This window comes from Mauremys mutica, chromosome 11 (genome assembly GCF_020497125.1).
Source record: "Mauremys mutica isolate MM-2020 ecotype Southern chromosome 11, ASM2049712v1, whole genome shotgun sequence".
In the NCBI taxonomy this organism is placed as follows: domain Eukaryota; kingdom Metazoa; phylum Chordata; order Testudines; family Geoemydidae; genus Mauremys; species Mauremys mutica.
Window position 1 is genome coordinate 83,543,122 of NC_059082.1, and position 20,509 is coordinate 83,563,630.

A 20,509-nucleotide genomic window follows, 5' to 3' on the forward strand; every position below is an offset into this window, starting at 1 on the left:
GGACTTACCTTTTTATAAAAATGAAAGCTGAGATTCTCCTCCCGTCTCCTGGGTCCAGCTGAGGGGCTTTAAGAGAAAGATCAAATACAGCGAGACTTGCAGTAGCATCACCAGAGTTGGTAACACTGGTTCAATTAGCCAGTTAATGAACAAGTGAAACAAACAGATGAGATGGGTTCCCTAGAGTCCTGTGAAGCTTCGTCAGATCTATCCCGGTGGGAAGTGCTTTCCCACTCTTCAAGGCCACGCTGTGGGAGGCAGTTGGGATCCCAGGAGCTCTCATCCTCCCAGGTGATGATGGTCACCACAGTGTCAAAGTGGAACAGAGACCCTGCCAGCTAAAAGGCCAGTAAAACATAGCCTAAGAGAATGGAACACTTTAAAATCCTGACTGCAACCCACAGCCTCGGGAAGTGGATCCTGCCTGGGCTAAGTACGTGAATGGGTTAATACTAGTGTTTTGAATACCACTGGAAGCAGGGGATATTTCTGAATCAAACCTGTTCTTTGACATCATGTAGTGCCGTGGCACCTTCTGGCTGAGAACAGCATACACGGCAATGCGTGGGGCCTGCCTGGCCAGAGGCCAGCAACAGGATCTATTTCACAGGGTTGTCTAGCACCTCCTGCTGCAGCATCTCAGCGCTTTGGAGAGTTCAGGTCCCTCTTTAACATTTTTAATCCATGTATTATTTGACGTTAGTGGTTTATTTATTTTAATATATTTCTGTCAGAGATTATGCCTAAAAGAGAAGGCAAATCTAGATTCAGATTGGGATCCAGATGAGAGGTTAATATCTGGATTTTGGATTTGTATTCTGAGCACTCACCCTGCCCCAAGATTGTGGGGTGAAGGGGAGATGGATTTCCCCCCCTGCTTTTTACAGATCTAGGGCTTGGCTGTGACTTTAGATACAGAGCTGGATTTCAGCTCCCCTTAGGCCTTGGGGAGTTCATCTTGGTGGGTTGGCAGAGCCCATCCTTCAGTGTAACTCATCTTCCTTTTAGCTGGAATGATTGCTTAAGAGAATCGCACACTTTGGAGTTTGACCCTACAAGCCCTGATAGTGGAACAGCACAGACTTCACACCAGGGGAAAGAGGGACTGAAACAGTAACTAGGGCGAATTAGTTTAACTATCCCCCTACACATTTTTCTTCTCATTCCTTGTGACACTGTTAACAGCTTCACTGGCAATTCCTGGTTCCCTGGCAATATTTAAGCTGCCCTGTGGGCTGGCAGTTGGTCGGTGGTGCCTAGCGCAAGTGAACAGAATGGGACCCAGATGAACATGGTAAGTTCCTTTTCAGTGTCTTGCTTGTGTCTGCGGTGGTTGCAGTTAGTAGATGGGTTCAGTTCTGGTTGTGGACTCAGTTTTATCCCTTCCACATCTATGGTGTTTTTAGCAGGTGAAAGGAATTAGGAATGTTTAAAAATCCTATTTAAGAAGCAACAGAAGTGATACAATCCCGGTGGGTTACGAGACACCCACATGGGGTGCCCTCTCTCCCAGGCCATCGATAAAAGGCTGGCTTCAACAGATTCATTTCAATGCCACAGATGTTCTTTGCTCAGAATCCCTGACTAGCGAAGCACCGCAGCTCATGCCAAGGGAACTACGGGAGACTCGGTTGTGATCTGAATTAGCAAAACAGTCAAACTTTCCACTAGCTCAAGGCGCACATAGAATTTGAAATCAGATGCATCAGAGTTTACTAAACTTCTCCCTGCCCCCAGGCAGGCTGTCCTATGGGGGATCCTATGGAAAGACCAGTAAGCAAATACCTACCACAGGCTCTAAATTCCCCTTGGCATTCCACTTTATATCTTCACTTCCTATCTTTACTGCTGTGAAGTACCACTGCAGTGCTGGCTGTGTGCTACAAACAGCTGCATTTGGGGTGAAGCAACTCCTGTACAAAAAGCCATAATTCCTGCATAGTGCTCAGCACGTGCAGCTCACATTGATTTCAGTTGCAGCTGTGGGTGCTGGGCATCACTTGGGATTTTGGCCATTCTATGGTAAATGCTTTACGTGGAAGGGGCTAAAGGCATGTCAGACAGAAGTAGCGTAAGTAGGATGTGTTCAGACCTGGTGATTGAAAGCAGGTAATGGATCCTCGCTCCCTTGGGGGTGGTGCTCACCATTCAACTCTCCTCCAGCTGCATGAACCAAATGTGGCTACTCCTGAAGCAGGATATGCCGGAGGACTGAGCCCAACAAGGGGCACTGGCGAGAGCTGGCACTTTTGAATATTTGGCTAACGGGATGAAACCACTCCATTGTGCTGTCATGGGATATTATTGTGGTGCCGCTGCAACATTGCCTCAGTGTGTGAGGATGTGGGACAAGCTGTTGAGAATCCACCCTCTCTCTGGGTTCTTTCACTCACCCAGGCATGAGAAACTAGCCACGCCAGAGACAGGCATGGCTGGGGACAATTCCAAGCAACCCTTTAGGGAGAAGGTAATGCTTGGGACTGGTCCCTTGGAGAGGCTGCTTTGTTTCCTTGTATCGGTAAGTGGGCGAGGCCAGTGGCCGTGGTGAAACTGACACCCACGGACAAGGAGCTCTTTTGGCTCTCACCTCCTCAGGGCTTTGTGAGGCAGAACTCGTTTGTCGGCTCCTCACTTCCACAGCACCAGGCAATAAGAGTCTCTTTGTCAGAGGAGCAGAGCGCTGGGCCAGAGCACACACTCTGGGGCCTTTTGGGTGAGACAGCCCACCTCTCCCTCTCGGGGTGTCGGTTTTTCCCCCCACCCAGGCAGCATCGTAAGGTGCCCCATTTTGGGCACAAGAGGCCAAAGGCTCCAGCCTGTGTGTGACGAGGGAGCGAGGAGCAGCAAATGCTGGATCTGGCCATCCTGGAAAGGACCGCCCTGCATCCAGCTTCCTGACCTGTTAGAAGGGCGCAGAGCGACCCCCCAAGAAGGGAAGCTCTGTCCCCATTCAAAGGAACCAGCTGCGAGGAAAGGAAGGTAAATCACTAAGGAGCTGGGCAGGGATGCGCTGGTAGGGGGTCATGGAGGCTCCTGGGAAGCCCTTGTTAAAGCCCCACCATCATACTGAAGGGAGGGTGCTTGGGGCAACCTCCCTGCTTCTAGTTGCCCCCTCTCTGGCTATGGCTAAAGCAGCCCCGTAGAGAGGACTTTCCCTGTGCTTCTGCAGAGCAAATGTTCTGCCTGTGCAGGGGACGCAATTGTACCGAATGGTAGATTTGTTCAGCTCGTTCCCCAGGGGAGGACACCTCTCCTGGAAGGTCTTTGCTCTGTGCCCTTGCTCCACATGGCACAAGCTGGACATTGCAGGGCACTCTCAGCTCACTCAGTGGAGCTCTCAGATCCCAGCATAGACAGCGGCCAGGACACTCAGTGGTTTGTTCACCCTCCGGTGCCACCTCCCCCTGGGCCGGGCTTACAAGAAAGAGCTTTTGTTTAAGTGGAAAACAAACAAATATATCACCCCCCCCCCGCCCCCCGGAATGGGTCTGTCACAGGCAGAGGGAGGAATGTTTGTGGAAGCCGCTGGTTAGGTGTTGGAACCTGTCAGTGCCGTGCTTGGCAGCAGCAGAACTACACAAGCAAGGTTTGCTGCTCATCCCTGGTGCCTCCGCGCTTCCCCCGCCCTGCTGGGGGTACATTGTCTAAGCACCTGCTGATGCATTCCCATTTCCCCCTCCTGCCATGCAGGGTGGTAAGGGAATGGCACTGGCAGTGCCTGGACGCCAGCCATTTGGACTCACTTGTGAGGTGGTTCAAACATTCTCTCCTCCTGGGCCCAAGTCCAGCTCCGAGTACAGGCCAACAGAAAGACTCCCGCTGTCCTTCTCTGGAATCCGGGTTGGGCCCTTTGATGGTAGCACAGAGCGACCAACCATCGGGATGCTGGGCGTTCACATTCACCCTCGCTCTCCTGGTTTCCATGGAAGGAATTGCTCAGCTCTTGTTTATTTCATTCTTTCTTCTGGCTATTCACAGGCATTTCTGTGGCTGTGGCTTCTCTCCAAGGTCAGTGCATACAGTGCTGCCAAACCTGCAGCCACAGGGACCCTCCAGACCACCAGTTCCCACCCTGTCTGGCAGTGGTTGCTCCACTCCCCACAGCATGGGGTTGGAGCTGCTGCACAAAGGTAACACGAGTTGCCCAGAGGAAAAGCCCACCCACCAGTTTCACACACCATCCCCTGCTGGCCCAACTCAAGATGGGAGCAGCATCCTCACTGCGCTGCCGTCACTGCCATAACAACACAGGTCCCTATAACTCTCTATCCCACTTTTCAACAGATAAATGCATCAAGAAAGAGAGGAACTGAATCCGCGTGAGACGCAATGGAGACCCCTGGTAGCACTCTGCCCTCTGTCACTCCCAGCTGGAACACATTTCCCCAACAGATCTTGGAGGCTGTGGACATTGTTGTTCTTGTTCTGTATTTTGTATTCGTCCTGGCGGTTGGATTGTGGGTAAGGAGATGCTCTTAGATCCTTTCTTATGTGTCCTGTTATATTTAAAGGTGATGGTTGCACAAGTAGCACTTTTTAATTTTTTTACTAAGGCTTTCATCAGGCCTAACTTCACTGGCATCAACTGACCAAATCAAAATGCACAACAGTGTTTTGTGTTTTTCCCACCTGTTCACCCAGATCTAGGGATCCCAGGACTGCTGTTCAGGGTTAATGTTTTTTTTTTATACACTTGAGGATCCTTCAGTGGAAGAGGTGTAGACATACAATGTAATATTATTGCTAATGTTTGGTATCTAGCCTGGACAGAATCCAGCACATGTTAGGCTGCTACAGAGCTATGCAGGAAATCATATCGGCTTGACAATAAAATTCTGATCGCAGATCCTGCAAACTACACGTACTGTTAAACTGTAGCAAGCCCATAAATCAACTTTCTGGCATGGCTTTTATCACAGGAAAAGGCCAACCCATCTGCCACGAGATTGGACAGGAATTGCTGCTCTCTTCAGATACGGGGGCAAAACTCATGTAGTGTGATATCTGATAAGTGGAGACTATAAAAAGTGAGAGTCCAGAGTTCTAAGTCTAACCCTGCGTGTCCCTCTCAGGCACATCTGAAACAAGTGATGTCCCTAATCGGTGACCCAGATCTGCGTGCATTCCTCATGCATCTGGAGTGATCGTGACGTTTATTGCAGAAAACACTGAACCAGGAAGCTGAGATTGTAAAAAAAACTTTGCATGTGATACAGACCTAAATCTCTCCATGGTGGCAGTTCCCTTTCTCCCTCAACAACTATTGTTCATGGTAGTCCCTCATTTCAGATCTTTGCCACTCAGGATCCTATAGCTGCAGCAATTGAGGGTTCTTCTGCCATAGCAAACTCACCCACGTCTAGAGGGGATGACAGTATAAAGTGTTCCTCTGGGGAAACTGCTGTGCTCTGTAATGTTCTGAGCAGAGCTTGGAGAGTTCTAAAGCTTTTGTCCTGTTTTTCTGCTTTCCCAGTCCATGTGGAGGACAAAGCGAAGCACGGTGAAGGGTTATTTCCTGGCTGGAGGAAAGATGGTTTGGTGGCCTGTAAGTGTCTCCATCTAATTGCCTATTCCACTATGTCGCAGTGAGACTGAACAGTGCTTTTGTCCCACTGGCATGTCTCTCTCTGGTCAGAACGGGAGAGCCTGTGACCCGCTTTTCCAAAGTCTACAGGGAGGGGGCACTTTCCATCCAATAATATGCCTGTCACAGCCCTCACCTCCTGCACCAAGATAGTTCCTGTTTGCTGACTTGCAAGACTCATCTATTTCCTTAAACATTGGGTTGGGGCTTCTGGGGCATGGCTGGCTGGGTCTCTGGAGAGGAAGGGGCGTTTAGCTGGTCTGGTCGGGGTAGGGGTTTGATTTGGGATGTGCTGATCATAACGAAGTAACTAAAGCCATAACCAGCTAACTGATCAGTTGGCGTTTCCCTTTGTTTCATCCCGTGCCCCTTTGCTTGTCTTTGAAGCTCCCCAGTGAAGGGACCGTGACGCCGCGGCTAGGAAGCGGGCTGCTTCCATGCAACCTGACAGATGAGTGACAGAGCAGGAGGGAAGGAATGAGGTCTGACAGCAGTACCGGTGTCAGTGAGCGAATGGGGAGAAGAGACAAGGCAGCAGGGGCTAGGAGGGAGGGGATTTCAGTTCCCACGGGTTGTGAGGAACTTGCAGTCTGGCCTGTGGGAACTGGGGCTCGGCAAAGTCTACATGGAATGGATCCAATGGCGAGCTAAGTGCACTGGGAGACACTGGCCCTCTCCATTTATTTACATATGGCTCACTTCTGAGACAACCCCCCACCCCCGGGCTAGGAGCGCCTCCCAGGGTATGAGAACGATGCCTTATGCCATACACGGAACTAGCCTCCTCTTTATCTCCGCAGGTGGGTGCATCCCTGTTTGCTAGTAATGTTGGGAGTGGGCATTTCATAGGCCTGGCTGGATCAGGGGCAGCATCAGGAATCGCTGCGACGGCGTATGAGTGGAATGTAAGTTTTACCCTGCAGGAGCTGCTCTCAATATCATTGGAAGTTGGCTTGGTCCTTTTTAGTTTTTACTGTATTGCATCCACATGGCTCCATCTGCAGCTATGTAAAAGACAGAAGCTGTTTCCATATTAATTAATTATATTATATTTATTACATTTGTATTTATTATTCTAATGAGCGAGGCTAGTTCAGGTTGATCTAACATATCAGAGTCAGGGTCCTCAATCTGCTCCACTCTGCTTGGCATTGCAGCTCATACAGGGGCACTAATGTTGGGCAACATTACATCCTTGGTCAACACTGTAACAACCTGTGCCTGTGTAGGTCTTTGTGGTTGTCACTATGCTGCATACAGCGGCTCCTTGAAACTTCACAGGAAGAGCAGGAATAGAATTCAGATCCCTTAGCTCCAAAACCCCATGACCTACTACATGAGCTAGAGAATCGCTGTTAGCTATATAGGGTGTTTGAGTCACAGCTGGACAGTTGTGTGTACACACACATAGAGGCATGCATGGGTATTAGCCAGGGTGACCAGATGTCCCGATTTTATAGGGACAATCCCGATTTTTGGGTCTTTTTCTTATATAGGCTCCTATTACCCCCCACCCCATCCCGATTTTTCACATTTGCTGTCTGGTCACCCTAGCATTAGCCAACTGACACCAGCATTTTTCAGTATCTCTGACCTGTGTTTCCTTTGCCTCCCTAGGGAATGTTCTGTGTTTTGGTGCTGGCCTGGCTGTTTCTTCCTATTTACATAGCAGCTGGGGTAAGTCAATGGGCCACACTATGCATATCAGTGACTTGCTTTTTTAACATCCTTTTAAATGTATGGGTTTTTAAATGCTGAACCTTCTAAAAAGGCCTGTGCTGTGGGTAAAAGTTCCCGAAGCAGCAGCATTCCAGGATTCACCTGCAGGGGTGTTCTTCTCTTGATGTTCTAACTGAGAGGAGAAGAGCCCATGAAAGGAAAGGAAATCAGTCAGGAGATCTCATGGATGAAAAAACATAGTTTAGAAAAGGGATGAAAGAGGGGACAGGAGGACCCACTCGTGTTGTGCCCATCGAAGCAATGCCATGTCCCACTGCCAAGAACAAGCACTACTTCCAAGTGCCTCCTCGGAAATGAGACTTCAGGGACTGAGGCTAGAGCAGGGGTTCTCAAACTGGGGGTCGGGAGGTTATTACATGGGGGGTCGCGAGCTGTCAGCCTCCACCCCAAACCCTGCTTTGCCTCCAGAATTTATAATGGTGTTAAATATTTAAAAACTTGTTTTTAATTTATAAGGGGGGGTCGCACTCAGAGGCTTGTTATGTGAAAGGGGTCACCAGTACAAAAGTTTGAGAACCACTGGGCTACAGTTCAGGTGGAAATGGTGCTTCCCTGACACAACGATGAGGAGAGAGGTTGTGGTGACACTTGACCTTCCAGAGCCACTGCCAAGCGACTGGGGGCAAGTCTGGCTTTACCAAGTCGGGGGACAGGTGATGCCTTGAGAACTGCTAGGTAGGGTTAGGCCAGGGGAACCACATGGGGTGCACAGTTCAAAGAACAAAGCAGATGGTGTTTTTGCAGTCTCTAAGGGGTGTGAAGGCTTCTTTATCAAGTAGCCTCACTGGACCTTGTGCTAGACCCTAAAGGCAAAATATTGGTGACCATTCATTGTGTAAGAGTGTGGAGCTGAGAGGGACAGACATTTCCCAGCAGACATGCCAAGACACAGCAACTGGCCAGGGTTTGTCAACCACACAAGGTCTCTACCAATGCCTCTATTTGTTGCTTAGAGGAAGTTGTTGTATTCTTCCTCCTCTGATACAATCTCCTTCCCTGCAGGTTACAACCATGCCTGAGTACTTACAGAAACGCTTTGGTGGCAAAAGAATACAGATCTTCCTGGCAATTCTCTATTTGTTTATCTATATATTCACCAAAATATCAGTAAGTAAGAAGAAAGAAAGAGGACTGACTAGAATTCACTTTGAAAGAGTATGTCTGTATTCATCTATGGGACTCATAAGTGCAACTGAGTCCTGGTCCCCTCGCTGTTATAGTGATATTATGAAAAAGTCTTGGAAGAGTGGAGAAAAAGGATGGATTTCAATTTTTCAAGAAATTAGGTGCCAAACCCAGGATCCATAAGCTTTGCCATGAATGGTTTGAATGTTTGCTGCTGTCGGAGGGAGAGCTTGGTAATGTATCAAAGCACACCCGTCCAGTCAAGGGGAAGGAGTCGTTTTCATTGGAGATTTGTCTGTTGTTAGATTTTTGGCACCTGCTCAGTTAATTTGGCTTGTCCTCTCTGTACATTTCTTCTGACAGCAGCAGGATATAGGAGCATATGGGAGTGGGATGCACCCTGCGGCTGGCAGAAGGAGCGAGTTTGCTGGCTGCCTAGTTTAGTAATTTATTGCTCCTGTTTGCTCTAATGCTTTAAATGAGTGATGTATTCACCCTTTGTGCAGGGCCTTGCCAGCTGTTAATTAACCGCCACATAGTGCTTGAATTGACAAAATAAGAAGAAAAACTCCTAGCTGGGTGTTTTTCCTTTTACAGGCAGCAGTGGGAAGGGTAGACTGGCACATGCCTCTCGCGCCCCGCCCCCCTTGAAACTGAAGATGTCTGTGGTGTCAGACTGGGGCCAGGTGGCTGGTCCTTGGTAGGGTTTTTTTTAATGGAAACAATCAACTATTGTTTTCAAATATCTGATGACAAGTTTTCTGAGAGAGAAATTGGATCATTCCAATCCCCGGTTGCTGAATAATGGGACAGGCCCATTTATTTACAGATGGCCAAAGTCATCAGGGCTTTGCACATATACATGCTTTCATGGTCTGCAGGTTGCATTTATACCTAACTCTTCTTCAGTGCAACCACCTTAGGCCACCAGGACACAAGGAGGCTGCGTGGTTCCTAACCCACAGCTCTATAACAGCACACTGTGGAAAGCCCTGCTGAGGTTCATCCAACCCCAGTCAGAGGAAAGGAATTTGCATTGTGCCAAGCCCTGGAGCTCTGGCTGGCTACTGTCCTCAGAACTCCCCATGCACAGGGCTCCAGCACATATGGCTGCTCCAGTTTCGGACCCTCGTTGTCTCCTCACTCCTTGGCTCTCACCCCGTACCTGCTGCTCCTGAGGAATGGAGAAGCGACCCCCACCAATAAAAGTAATTTCTTCTTTGAACTCAGCTCTCTCTCAATGGAAAACTCCCTCCCCACCGTGCAAAATGAGCATTTTCTTCATTAAACTGCATCTCAAAACTAAATTGAACTTGTCTGGTAATGAGGAGTGTGGAGAAGGAGGTGAGGCCAGGTTAGGGTTTATGTGGCAGTTGGAGCAGCTGCCCTTAAGATTGATAGAAAACAGAGAGTCATGAAAAGTGAATAAACAGGTTGGTCCTTGAGAAACACAAGGTTTGGTTGGCTTAGCGTACACTGTGCATCTACTCAGCTGTCTGGCATTACGCACTGAGCTGTCACCATTGTAACCCTTCTAAATGTCTGTTTCCATTAGGTTGATATGTATGCTGGGGCCCTGTTCATTCAGCAAGCCTTACGCTGGGATCTCTACATCGCTGTCATAGGTCTGCTGGCAATCACTGCTCTTTACACTGTCGCAGGTGCGTCTCTGTGTTTCAGGCCATAGGAATGCAATGTTATACAGCTTTGCTAATGGGTTGAGAACAGCCGAACAATGTGCCATCCATCTCCCGTGTAATAAGTATTCAGCAGTTTCCACAAGGTACCGTTCTATAAAGTACTTCCTTATTAGCCGAGGCACTAAATCTGTCCGCCTGCCCTTTACCAAGACGACTGTTTATAATGAAAAAAGTAATTATTGTAACACACTTGTCAAAAAAATTACTCTCCAGGTGAGAGCGGGTGAGTGTAATTTTACAAGGCTGGTGTAAAGTGCCTGCTTAGAGCCAGCCCAGGTCTCTCTGGCTCAAAGTGGAGCCTCACGGAAGGGTTTTGCTCAGGACTTTTCTCCCTTTTGACGTTACGGGTGTATAAGTGAGAGCCACACACAGCGCTAGGCAGGGTGATGTGGGAAATATCTTCACAACTTGGATGGAAATGGTGCCATGAAGGGAGTGAAATGTGTCCCCAAAACGAATGGGAGTTTCTCTTCTTGCAGGGCTCACCCCCAGCAATGTGGGCCGTACAGCTACAGGTCTGTCGCTTCTTGTGCGCATTTAACATGTGCAAATTCAGCTTTATGCGGTTGGCAAAAACAAAAAAAAAAGAGAAAAATAACAATTTAAATACTGTTCCTGTAGTGCGGGCGATTCTGCCTGCCATTACACTCAATGTAATTTTGACTATACGTGGTTTTCCCTTTACGCGCTGACCGCGGAACGTAACCCCAGCGTAAGATGAGACAGACCTGTACTTCCTTTTTGTTGTTGTTATGTTGTCTTTTTGAAGCAGCTTCTGTTTCAATTGGGTCCTTCCTTCTTGTGGTTTTCAATGCATCTCCTGTAGAGATTTCTGCTATGGAGTTTGGGTTTCTAGTTACAAAACACTGACTCACTGTGGTTCAAAACATGCAACATTTCAGCCAAAGTATCAGCCCTGGGAGTTGGCCAAACCATCCCACAAAGTGGTCAAAACAACCCACAAAACATCCCATTGTGTCAGGCAAAGCATTCTGGCTGTGCTACTGGCCAACAGACTTTTGCAAAGCACATGTTATTACACAGAACAAACCCAGTTCCCGACAACTAGTCCCTCTGATTTTTTTTCCCTTTAGGTGGCCTGGCAGCTGTGATTTACACAGACACTCTGCAGACTGTCATCATGCTGGCTGGGGGATTAACTCTTATGGGGTTCAGTGAGTACTTCTCTGGGATTTTACTGCTAAAAATACATTTGTTCCTATGCTAGAAATCACTGCAAATATGCATCACTGGAACAAGCCATTTAACGTTTATTCAGTGCATCTTGTGAAATAGACATTGATGTTAGAATATTTTCTATACAAATAATCTTGTGATAACTCTTTGTAGGGTGAAAAGTGTAGGGGTGTTCCATGAAAGATATGACCCCCCCCCAAATAAACAGAAAACGCCCTGTGGTCTGAGATTCATATCAAAGCAAACAATTACCTCCTCTAGCCAAATAACGTATGGTATTAAACTAGGTTTGTCATTGTAGGTCCTGATCCAACTCCCAGTGAAGTCTATCAGAGTCTTTCCATTGACTTAAGTGGACACTGAATTGGGATCATACAGAGCAAACTGCCAAGAGTGAAAATAATAGCATGAACCTGATCAATGTGGTAACTGCTTCCTATTCCCATTTTAGGCTTTGTTAAAATTGGTGGGCTTGAAAGTTTGCAGGCCAAATACTTTAAAGCCATTGCTAGTAGCCACAAAGGAAACAGTAGCTGTGGCTTACCAAGAGAAGATGCCTTCCACATTTTCCGAGACCCTGTCACCTCTGACCTTCCCTGGCCAGGAGTTCTGATTGGAATGACCATCCCATCTCTGTGGTACTGGTGTACAGATCAGGTAGATCAATGTTTCCTTCACAAGATTAACCCTCAGGTTGGGTTTTGAGACATGCCACCTGGCTGGCTGTAGAACCATGCAGAACTTTCATCGCAAGCAGCTAAGGCCAAGTTTCATTACAAAACCCAGACTCGGGCCAGAACCTGGGCTGGTTTAGTGTTTCTGTGGAAACCATGTGAAATCTGATGATTTCAACATCAAACCAAAACAAAATTTGACACCTGCAGCTAAGTTAAATTAGAGTTTTGGAGCTCATTTGAACTCAGATATGTAACATGAGGGGCATGTAAACCCCAAACGATAAAGTGGGCGTGTCTGAATTCTGTGTGAACCCGCCCCCTTCAGGCTGTGCAGGGCTCCAGTTGCTGTCTCTTCAATTGTAAACAGCAGTGCCAGGAAGAGCAGAATCGTAACAAAATCCGTATCAGATATTTCTGGGGTATTTGTTTATCAAACTTTTTTTTACAGAGTGAGGGTCAATTTAGGGGAGGTCAGCAAGTTTACCTGTGCCCTGGTTTGTGAGGCAGTAGTCCTGTCGACCTGACAAGACATGTCAAGGCGTATAAGATACACAGGGTCCAAAAAAGAAGAAACTATGGAGAAAAATGACAGTGGTTTCCGTAGCTTAGAACTGAACACAGTGAGATTTCCCTTGCATAAAGGCAAGAAGTGCTAGTTAAAGCACCACAGGTGAGTCAGCTAATTCATGGCATGATCCTAAAAGGTTCGGCGCAGCCACTGGGAGTTATGAACACTCAGCACTTTGCAGGATCAGATCCTTCATGATGATGATGGTCTGAGTTCCCTCTCAGTTAAGTCAATGCAATCTAGAACAGAGTCTGGCCCTAGAGGTCCAGTATGATGCTTTTGGAACCAGCATGTCCAATTATAAATAGAAACATACATCACATCATCTTGCATCTATTTACTCTCCCTGCAAAGCACTGGATCAAACTATTTTCCTGATTTACAGGTCATTGTTCAAAGGTCCCTTGCAGCTAAAAACCTCTGTCATGCCAAAGGAGGTTCGTTGTTGGCCTCCTATCTGAAAATTTTGCCTCTCTTCATGATGGTGATGCCAGGCATGATCAGCCGGGTTCTCTTCCCAGGTAAGAGTTGAAGGAGAGAAATATTCCTTGCGTCTGTCACCACAGATTGTAGTGCGTAAGTGACACACCCGCCAGAATAAGCTAAAAGGTTGTAGCAGCTCAATTGCCAGGAGCATGAACTTGCAGTTCGTAATAGATTTTTTTTCAGATAAAACTCTATTAATCTATACTCATCTTGCTCCCTAGGGACCACACCCCTTCATCCTGAACACAAGTCCCAGGTCTCAGGTGCTTCCTGTAGCAACCCAGCTTTAAGAGCTGCCCTGATGATGTTCCCTCTGGACCCCATGTTTGTGGCACTCAGAAAAGAAAAGATCCTAAAGTCTGCTCCCTGAATGTTCTAAGGCACAGAGAGAGAGCGAGAGAGAGAGAGAGAGAGAGCATGGCTGTCGATGTTAGCACATGTCTGGAGGGAGTCACTGTTTTCTCATGGTGAACAGCATTAGTTTTAAAAAAGGACAGCGTTCAGAGAAGAGAGTCAGGCATACAAGACAAATGAGCTGTTAAGGCAAATCTTGACTAAACCTATTGCAGTGGGCGGGATCTTTTACACAGAAGATAAAGACAAGAAAGGGGAAAACTCAGAGCTACTCTTGTGAATGTGTATCTGTTTCATTATCTGCTGGATGGGTTTCACTCCATGGTTACTGTCTGGACATATTTGTTTCTTGTCACTAATGGATTACTTCCCCCCATGTTTATTGTAGACCTGGTGGCTTGTGCAGACCCAGAAATCTGTCGGAAAATCTGTGGCAACCCATCTGGCTGTTCTGATATTGCTTACCCCAAACTGGTCATAGAACTGCTGCCTCTAGGTGAGGAGCTTCACAGCCGCTAACTAACATGGACAGGGCCTACGCCAACCAAAACACAGACTGTGGGAAATGTACGGGGAGGAGAACAGACTACAGTCATGATATTGGGGTTGATATGGGGCCTGATGTTATATTGACGAAAAAGGAATAGCCTGCAAAATGACCCACAGCTGCTGTGAGAGGCCTCTGCTGGGGAGCAAGGCATCCAGCATTCAGGAAGTCTACTTCTATCACCTGGGCACAACTAGTTCCCTAAAGGATGAGGACATCGTAGTGTCCAAATGTATTGTTATCTGTAACCCGAAGGGGAGCACAATCACTATAACACAGGAGTGAGCAGATGGATCAGGTCTCCTTCTTGCATCTCAGCTGCCTCTCTGAGCCAGCCAGCTACCAGAGGAGAGTAAGGACTCTGCCCATGCAGACAGCGCTATAGTGGTCCAAGAGGAAAGACTGACAAGTTCATATGGCCTGTGAGGTCACCTGCTGTCCAGGACTCTTGGGAGGGCAGTGTAGGTGGCAGTCCCTCAGCACAGAGGAAGGGCTGAGTTCAGAAGGGAGCTGCAGCCGTTAGTCTGAGAGGTTTGACTGATGGGGGGTGAGGTTGGACTCTTAGTGGTCTGCCCACGGTCTGTACATTGTTACTAGAGCGAACATGCCTCTCCCTTTGTTTTCAGGGCTCAGGGGCCTCATGATGTCAGTGATGATTTCAGCACTTATGTCCTCCCTGACTTCCATCTTTAACAGCTCCAGCACCATATTCACCATGGATCTCTGGCGGCACTTCCGGCCCCGTTCTTCTGAGTGGGAACTTATGCTTGTGGGCAGGTATGGAACTCTAGGGCATGGCGTGTTACATCACAGAGCCTGTCCTGGAGATGTTTCACACCCCACTCTGCTCTCTGGTGCCCTGGTGTAAACTGAGAGCAACTCCTTCATCTTGAGCCCATTGCTCCAGACCTACCCTGCAAGAACTGAGAGAAGAATTTGGCCCTTCCAGTCCATGGTATTTTTTTTTCTGTTGCCAGTGTTACATTTTCTTTCCCTGGTTGCTCATGAGAATGAATCTGGCCCAGCGAATGGATATAAGTTATAGCGGCAGAACCAGGATTTAGGAGGCTGAGGTGGCAGAAAGGCACCCGAGGGCAACAGCATCTAGATTTGGGTGTTTATGTGAGGCTGGACTCTAACGGAAGACAGGCAAGGGGACAGAGTACAGCTGAACAAGGCCGGATGGTGGGGAGCACCATTGGGCAGATTTCAGAGAGAGGAGAGAGCTCTCCTGGGAGGGGAGCTGTCGGGGGAGACCCTCATGCAGAGGAGGGGGCAAAGGCCAGCAATAACACTGTCTTTTTCTTGAGCAGGGTGTTTGTGCTGCTGCTCGTGGTGGTGTCCGTTCTGTGGATCCCACTGGTTCAGGCCAGCCAAGGGGGGCAGCTATTCATTTACATCCAGACAATCAGCTCCTACCTACAGCCCCCTGTGGCCATGGTTTTCATCCTGGGCTGTTTCTGGAAGAGAACGAATGAACAGGTAACACTTGGGCAGGGTCTGACACAGCGTGCTCTGTGTGCTGGGTATGAGCCCGTCCGTCCGCTGTCTACACGGACAGATAGTCAGGCAGCTAGAACAGCTGCACTGTCACTGCTCTGCCTCTCCCTTGTGGGCACTCTGCAGAGTGACTGAACTCATGTTTGGGGCATTCGGTTGAGGCCACGCAGCCCATGCAGCAGGGAGCACTTCCTACTGCTCTCAGGCAGCTCCCTCGGCTGCTCTAGGAGAGAAGGCAAAGGTTGCCAGATGCCTTTCACAAACCTAGGAGCAGAGATTTGCAAGCCATGGCCTTGCACTGGTGTAACCCAGGACTTGGAGTCCATGGGGGTGGAAAGTAAGCTGGAGGTGGGGAAGGGAGGGGTCGCTGTGGCACAAGATGCCCACAACCTCCACTTCTCTGGGGAAACTGGAGCTGGCCAGTGCAACCGCAAAAGAGGGCAGTGCTGGCTGGGGAAGGGTTGTATCCAGGCTCTGGAGCATCCTCAGGGCAGCCTGTGCTGGCAGGACTCCTGTGAAGCAACAGCCACAGGTAAAGCAGCCCATGATTAGGGCAACCATTGGGTGGGTAGTGCTGCAGAGGTGGGAGCTGGTGGCTATTGAACAGCACCAGCAGGTCTAGATAGTGGCTCTCCTCCACTGGAAGGGCAGTCAATAGAACGAGGTGTGCTGAGTGTGTATAAGGGAGAACAGCATAAGGAGGAGACCATGAAGGGGATCTCAGAAACCCTCCCAAAAGCCCAGTAACCCTCCCTCCCCCGAATGTGCTGATCAGAATGTCACGGTTGTGACTGTAGCATATCTCACTCCTGCCGGCACTCAGCCCGAGAGCCAGCGTGGGCTTCGTTGCCAGACATGATGTAGACATATGTTTCCTGTTCCATCAAGGAATGATCTTCATTTCCTAGGGTGCGTTCTGGGGCCTGCTGACAGGCATGCTGCTGGGCTTCATCCGGCTGGTGCTGGACTTTATCTACCTGCAGCCCCAATGCGGGGAGCCAGACCGCCGGCCGGCCGTGGTGAGATACGTGCACTACCTGTACTTCTCCATGATCCTCAGTGTCATCACGACAGTCACTGTGGTGGTCGTGAGCCTGCTCACAGAACCTCCCTCGGAAGAAATGGTGAGTCTCCCCCAGCAGGTTTCTTTCACTATTTTTTAATGGACATCCAGTAAGGCCCCCCCCACATTATGCACCCATGGGGATGGATGTTCTCATTCCTCCTGTACTCACGAGAACACTTGTAATACTGTATCAGACCACAGATCTGTCTAGTCTGCAGGGCCGGCTCCAGGCAGCAGCGCAGCAAGCAGGTGCTTGGGACGGCCCATGGAAGGGGGTGGCACGTCCGGCTCTTCGGCGGCAAGTCCCTCAGTCCTTCTTGGAAGGAAGGACCTGCCACCGAAGAAGCAGCAGTGGTAGAGCTGCTGCCGAAGTGCCGCCGATTGCGGCTTTTTTTTTTCTCCCCCCGGCCGCTTGGGGCGGCAAAAATGCTGGAGATGGCCCTGCTAGTCTGGCATCCTGCCTTCCTGCTGTGCTAGGTGACAGCACTGGTCCCTCAAGTCCAGAATCCCACCTCCAGGAGCGGCCAACACCTGGATGCTCTGGACAAGGGTCTCAAACCCCAATATGTGTATTTTAATCGATGACAAGTTGGCTTCTTTCATCATATTATTGTCCAAGAGGCTTTGGCCATTGGGTCACCTTATTAACTTTCTCAAAGAACTGCAGTTGATTAGTGAGATAGCTTTTCCTTATAGAATCCTTTACCTAGATCTTGTCTGAGCACAGTGGAAGCAACCCGCCTGCTTCCTCTGGAGTAGGTTCCTGCCAGTCTACCTAACTCCTCAGTGCATACCGAGACTATAAACCTCATCCAGTGCTGGATCCATGTGTGTTATCCCAGATAATATGAGATGAAAGAACATCACAAAGACCTTCTAAAACTTATATAATCTGTTCTCTGCTTTTAGTTTTGTATGACACATCACAGCAGAGTTCTAGTAGTAACCATCATCATCAGGAACGTAGCAGTGAAGTAAAACAGGCAAGTTTCAGATCAAAGTTTAATCTGGATAAACAGCACTTTTAGTGCTGTTCTGTTTCTTGCTTCATTTGGCCTCCTCGTATCTATTTCCATAGTACCTTATCAGCGCTGGATGTTCCCCAGCTCCAATGGGGCTGCCCAGGTAGGGGACCAGAATTTGGTCCCAAGTGCTTAGAAAATATAAGAACCCCTCAAAGCTGAGGTATTCCCTTTAAACAAACATAGGAGCAGTTCTCTTTAACAATGCTTTTCATGCCGACAGATCAGTCATCTCACCTGGTTCACACGCTGGGATCGACCAGCCAAGAAACACCCAGCAGACAGTACTTCTCCTGATACTGGAAGTGGTGTATGTAAGTCTGAGTGTCCGCCTACCCAGCTCGATATTAGCGTTGTTCCTGAAAATATTTCCAATGACAATACAAGTAAGTGCCTTGTTACTATATACAGCATGCGCTTCAATTAAAATCAGTCCTATGCATTTTGTAAAAGTTATAAAGGCAGGAAATGTTAAATGAATCTTCCTGCTACTTTCAGATTTCTGTATCTTCAAGGTGCTGACAGACTTTTTTTCCTACAAAGACTAAAGATCAGGACTGTGTTTCTTCTGTATCTTTTAATGGTATCACATATCCTTGCAATGGAGCAGGGAACCCATATTTCTGCACCAGGGAATAATGCTGTTAGTATCTGCTGCAGGGAGAGTTGGTTGGAAAATGGAAAAAAAAATTGCCAAAGTTTTCACAAAATTCCATTTCTGTTTTCATTGGTATTTTCTGACCAGCTCTAGTGGCAGGGGAAAACACAGAACCCTGAGTCGAGCTCTTGGCAGGTTGCAAAGGAGAGTGTGCAAACATTTTTTTTTAATGTGGATTGATGTACCCGTGTAAGGTACACACTTGTATAGATCCTGATCCTGCCCTTCTCATACGCCCAGAGATGATTGTCAGTGTTTTGCAAAACTTGCACTATGGCTTACGTAGCTTTGCAGCCTTGGCTGATGCATATTCCTTTATGTGCAATGAAATTAGTATGAAGTGGAGCAATGAGTTAATGCACTAGACTAGAATGCTGATTCCCAGGCGCTGGGACTTTAGCCTTTTGTGACTGGCATTCTAACTTCCTCCCTGCCCTCTCCCCAACCCGTGTGCACCACTGTTACCTGCTTACTGTTGGGTTATGCATGCCCTAATCTTCAGTAGAGTTTGGGGAACTTGCATTCACGAGTCCTAACCCTGGCCCTAAGTGGGTTCAAGCATACAGAAACAAATGGAAGATGATGAGCACAGCCATGTTTTTAGACTTGGCTAACTGACACCATTCCTTAAACGGTTTGGAATGGCAGGATTTGAATTCAGATCTTTAGAGCAGAGTGCCACTGACGTGACAAGTAGAAATGACTGTAATGGCTTGGTGGAGTGAACGTGTCACTCTGAAGAGTTCTGATATGTTTTCTGTGTAGTAATGTCAAAAATGATTTGTACAAGATTGTAACACTCTGTGTTACTGGAGTTTGTTCCATGGACAGAACTTTTACCTCACTAATTACTATCACTGTAGGTGTGACTGGAACTCAGAAAGGGTCTAAACTGATGAGAGTCTTCTTGTGGCTCTGTGGGATGGAGAGCAAACAAGAACATCCTCCTGAGAACACAGCTGCTACCAGCCCTGAACATGCTGTGGCTTCCTTGGATGAGCAGCCTTTGGTGAAACACATTCTGAACATCAACTTGATACTATGCATATGTGCCGGCATCTTCCTCTGGGGCTACTTCGCATAGCAGCTTGCCAGATGATGCAAGGGACACCGTCAGCTAATTTTAAGCCCCCAAATTAAGATTGGTGTAAATAATAATAATATAATCAGTGATGGTTCAGTGTGATTTGTAATCCATTCTTACATTTCATAGAAAAAAACCTTAAGTATTTTAGTTACACTTAACAAAGGGCTTGCTCCTGAGAGTTGCTGAGCTTCTTTATCTTCGGCCTCAGCACCAATGAGATCAGGCCCCAGACAGTGATAGGCTATGTGTATATAAGGGGTTGGGGGAGGTTTGGAAGGCAGAAGGGGTTTGTTTGGTTACGTTTCACATCTTGATAGTTTTGCACTTAAACCACTAGGGACTCAGGATATCTGCCTGACCTCTGTAAAGCACTTAATTTCTCTGTGCCTTAACTCCCGCTCTGTAAGAATGGGTAATACTAATCCTTCCCCACCTCCAAGCGGTGCTGTGAGGATCAATACTTATGTTTGCAGGGTACACAGATACTGTAGTGATGGGGACAGTATTGGCATATAGAGATACTATATCCATGAAGGAAAACAAAACATTACACCAAAATGTATGTACATGGATAAATGTGTGTGTGTCTATGTTGTACAGCTCATAGGTTCCACTGGCATTTCTGTAATACAGTTTTTTTAATTGTTTGCATATATTTTAAAAAAAGTTAATGAGTTTCTTAGCATGGGACGTTAAATCTTCTGCAGGGCTGTAAATCCAAACACAATGCTGAGGGCAGTGTATGTGGACTAGAAAATGAAACTGACAATTTCACTGTCAAATGTGAGGGTATGGCTCAAAAAGTAAAACAGCATCAGTGTTGAAGAGTATATTAGGCTTCTTAAATCCTTTCAGGTAATAATGCCAGGTGGTGTTGGTAACAGGCAGACAGAGAGATTAGCGTATGTGTATAGGACATTCTGACAGCGTCCCTTTAGTTTTTTTTTAAATAAACTAGGTGTTATTACAAGCAGAGTGTTTTATGAGCAGTGTAATGTATTGTCCTGTTTTAAATCCCTGACCTTGTTAATAAAACCCTGTGTCTTTCTGAGTCGCAGTGGAGGCAGTAGCGGGCAGGAGGGTGTATGCACTGACTGCACCCCCGGCATTGCACCGCTGCCGCACGGCGAGGGCCCGGGCCTGTGCCCTGGGAGCTGGCGCTGCGCGCTGCACAACGCAGCCGCGCGGTTACAGGCGT

At 47.8% G+C, this 20,509-nt stretch overlaps 1 protein-coding gene across 7 annotated transcripts; it reads left to right on the forward strand.

Moving 5' to 3' along the window:
- The first annotated feature begins 581 nt into the window (after positions 1–581).
- On the forward strand, positions 582–20,281 carry SLC5A11 (solute carrier family 5 member 11). Of its 7 annotated transcripts, none has more exons than XM_044981024.1 (17): positions 582–660; positions 1,186–1,294; positions 3,979–4,461; positions 5,474–5,545; positions 6,385–6,489; positions 7,202–7,261; positions 8,327–8,431; positions 10,005–10,110; positions 11,244–11,324; positions 11,798–12,003; positions 12,977–13,112; positions 13,820–13,927; positions 14,605–14,755; positions 15,292–15,460; positions 16,387–16,602; positions 17,790–17,952; positions 19,088–20,281. In XM_044981024.1, the coding sequence occupies exons 3-17, from the start codon at positions 4,330–4,332 to the stop codon at positions 19,306–19,308; spliced, it is 2,031 nt and encodes a 676-aa protein (XP_044836959.1). In that variant the 5' UTR covers positions 582–660; positions 1,186–1,294; positions 3,979–4,329; the 3' UTR covers positions 19,309–20,281. The 7 variants fall into 7 exon arrangements, with proteins under 7 accessions (XP_044836959.1, XP_044836958.1, XP_044836964.1 ...); XM_044981025.1 differs by lacking the exon at positions 582–660 and having other exon boundaries at positions 1,192–1,294; positions 3,979–4,130; positions 4,285–4,461; XM_044981023.1 differs by lacking the exon at positions 582–660 and having other exon boundaries at positions 1,165–1,294; positions 4,285–4,461.
- The last annotated feature ends 228 nt before the right edge of the window (positions 20,282–20,509 follow it).

Coding starts and splice junctions, on each gene's coding strand:
- SLC5A11 (XM_044981024.1), top strand. CDS start 4,330: ATGGAGACCCCTGGTAGCACTCTGCCCTCTGTCACTCCCAGCTGGAAC. Junction 12,004..12,976: donor GGTACTGGTGTACAGATCAG/GTAGATCAATGT, acceptor CCTGATTTACAG/GTCATTGTTCAAAGGTCCCT. Junction 13,113..13,819: donor CAGCCGGGTTCTCTTCCCAG/GTAAGAGTTGAA, acceptor TGTTTATTGTAG/ACCTGGTGGCTTGTGCAGAC.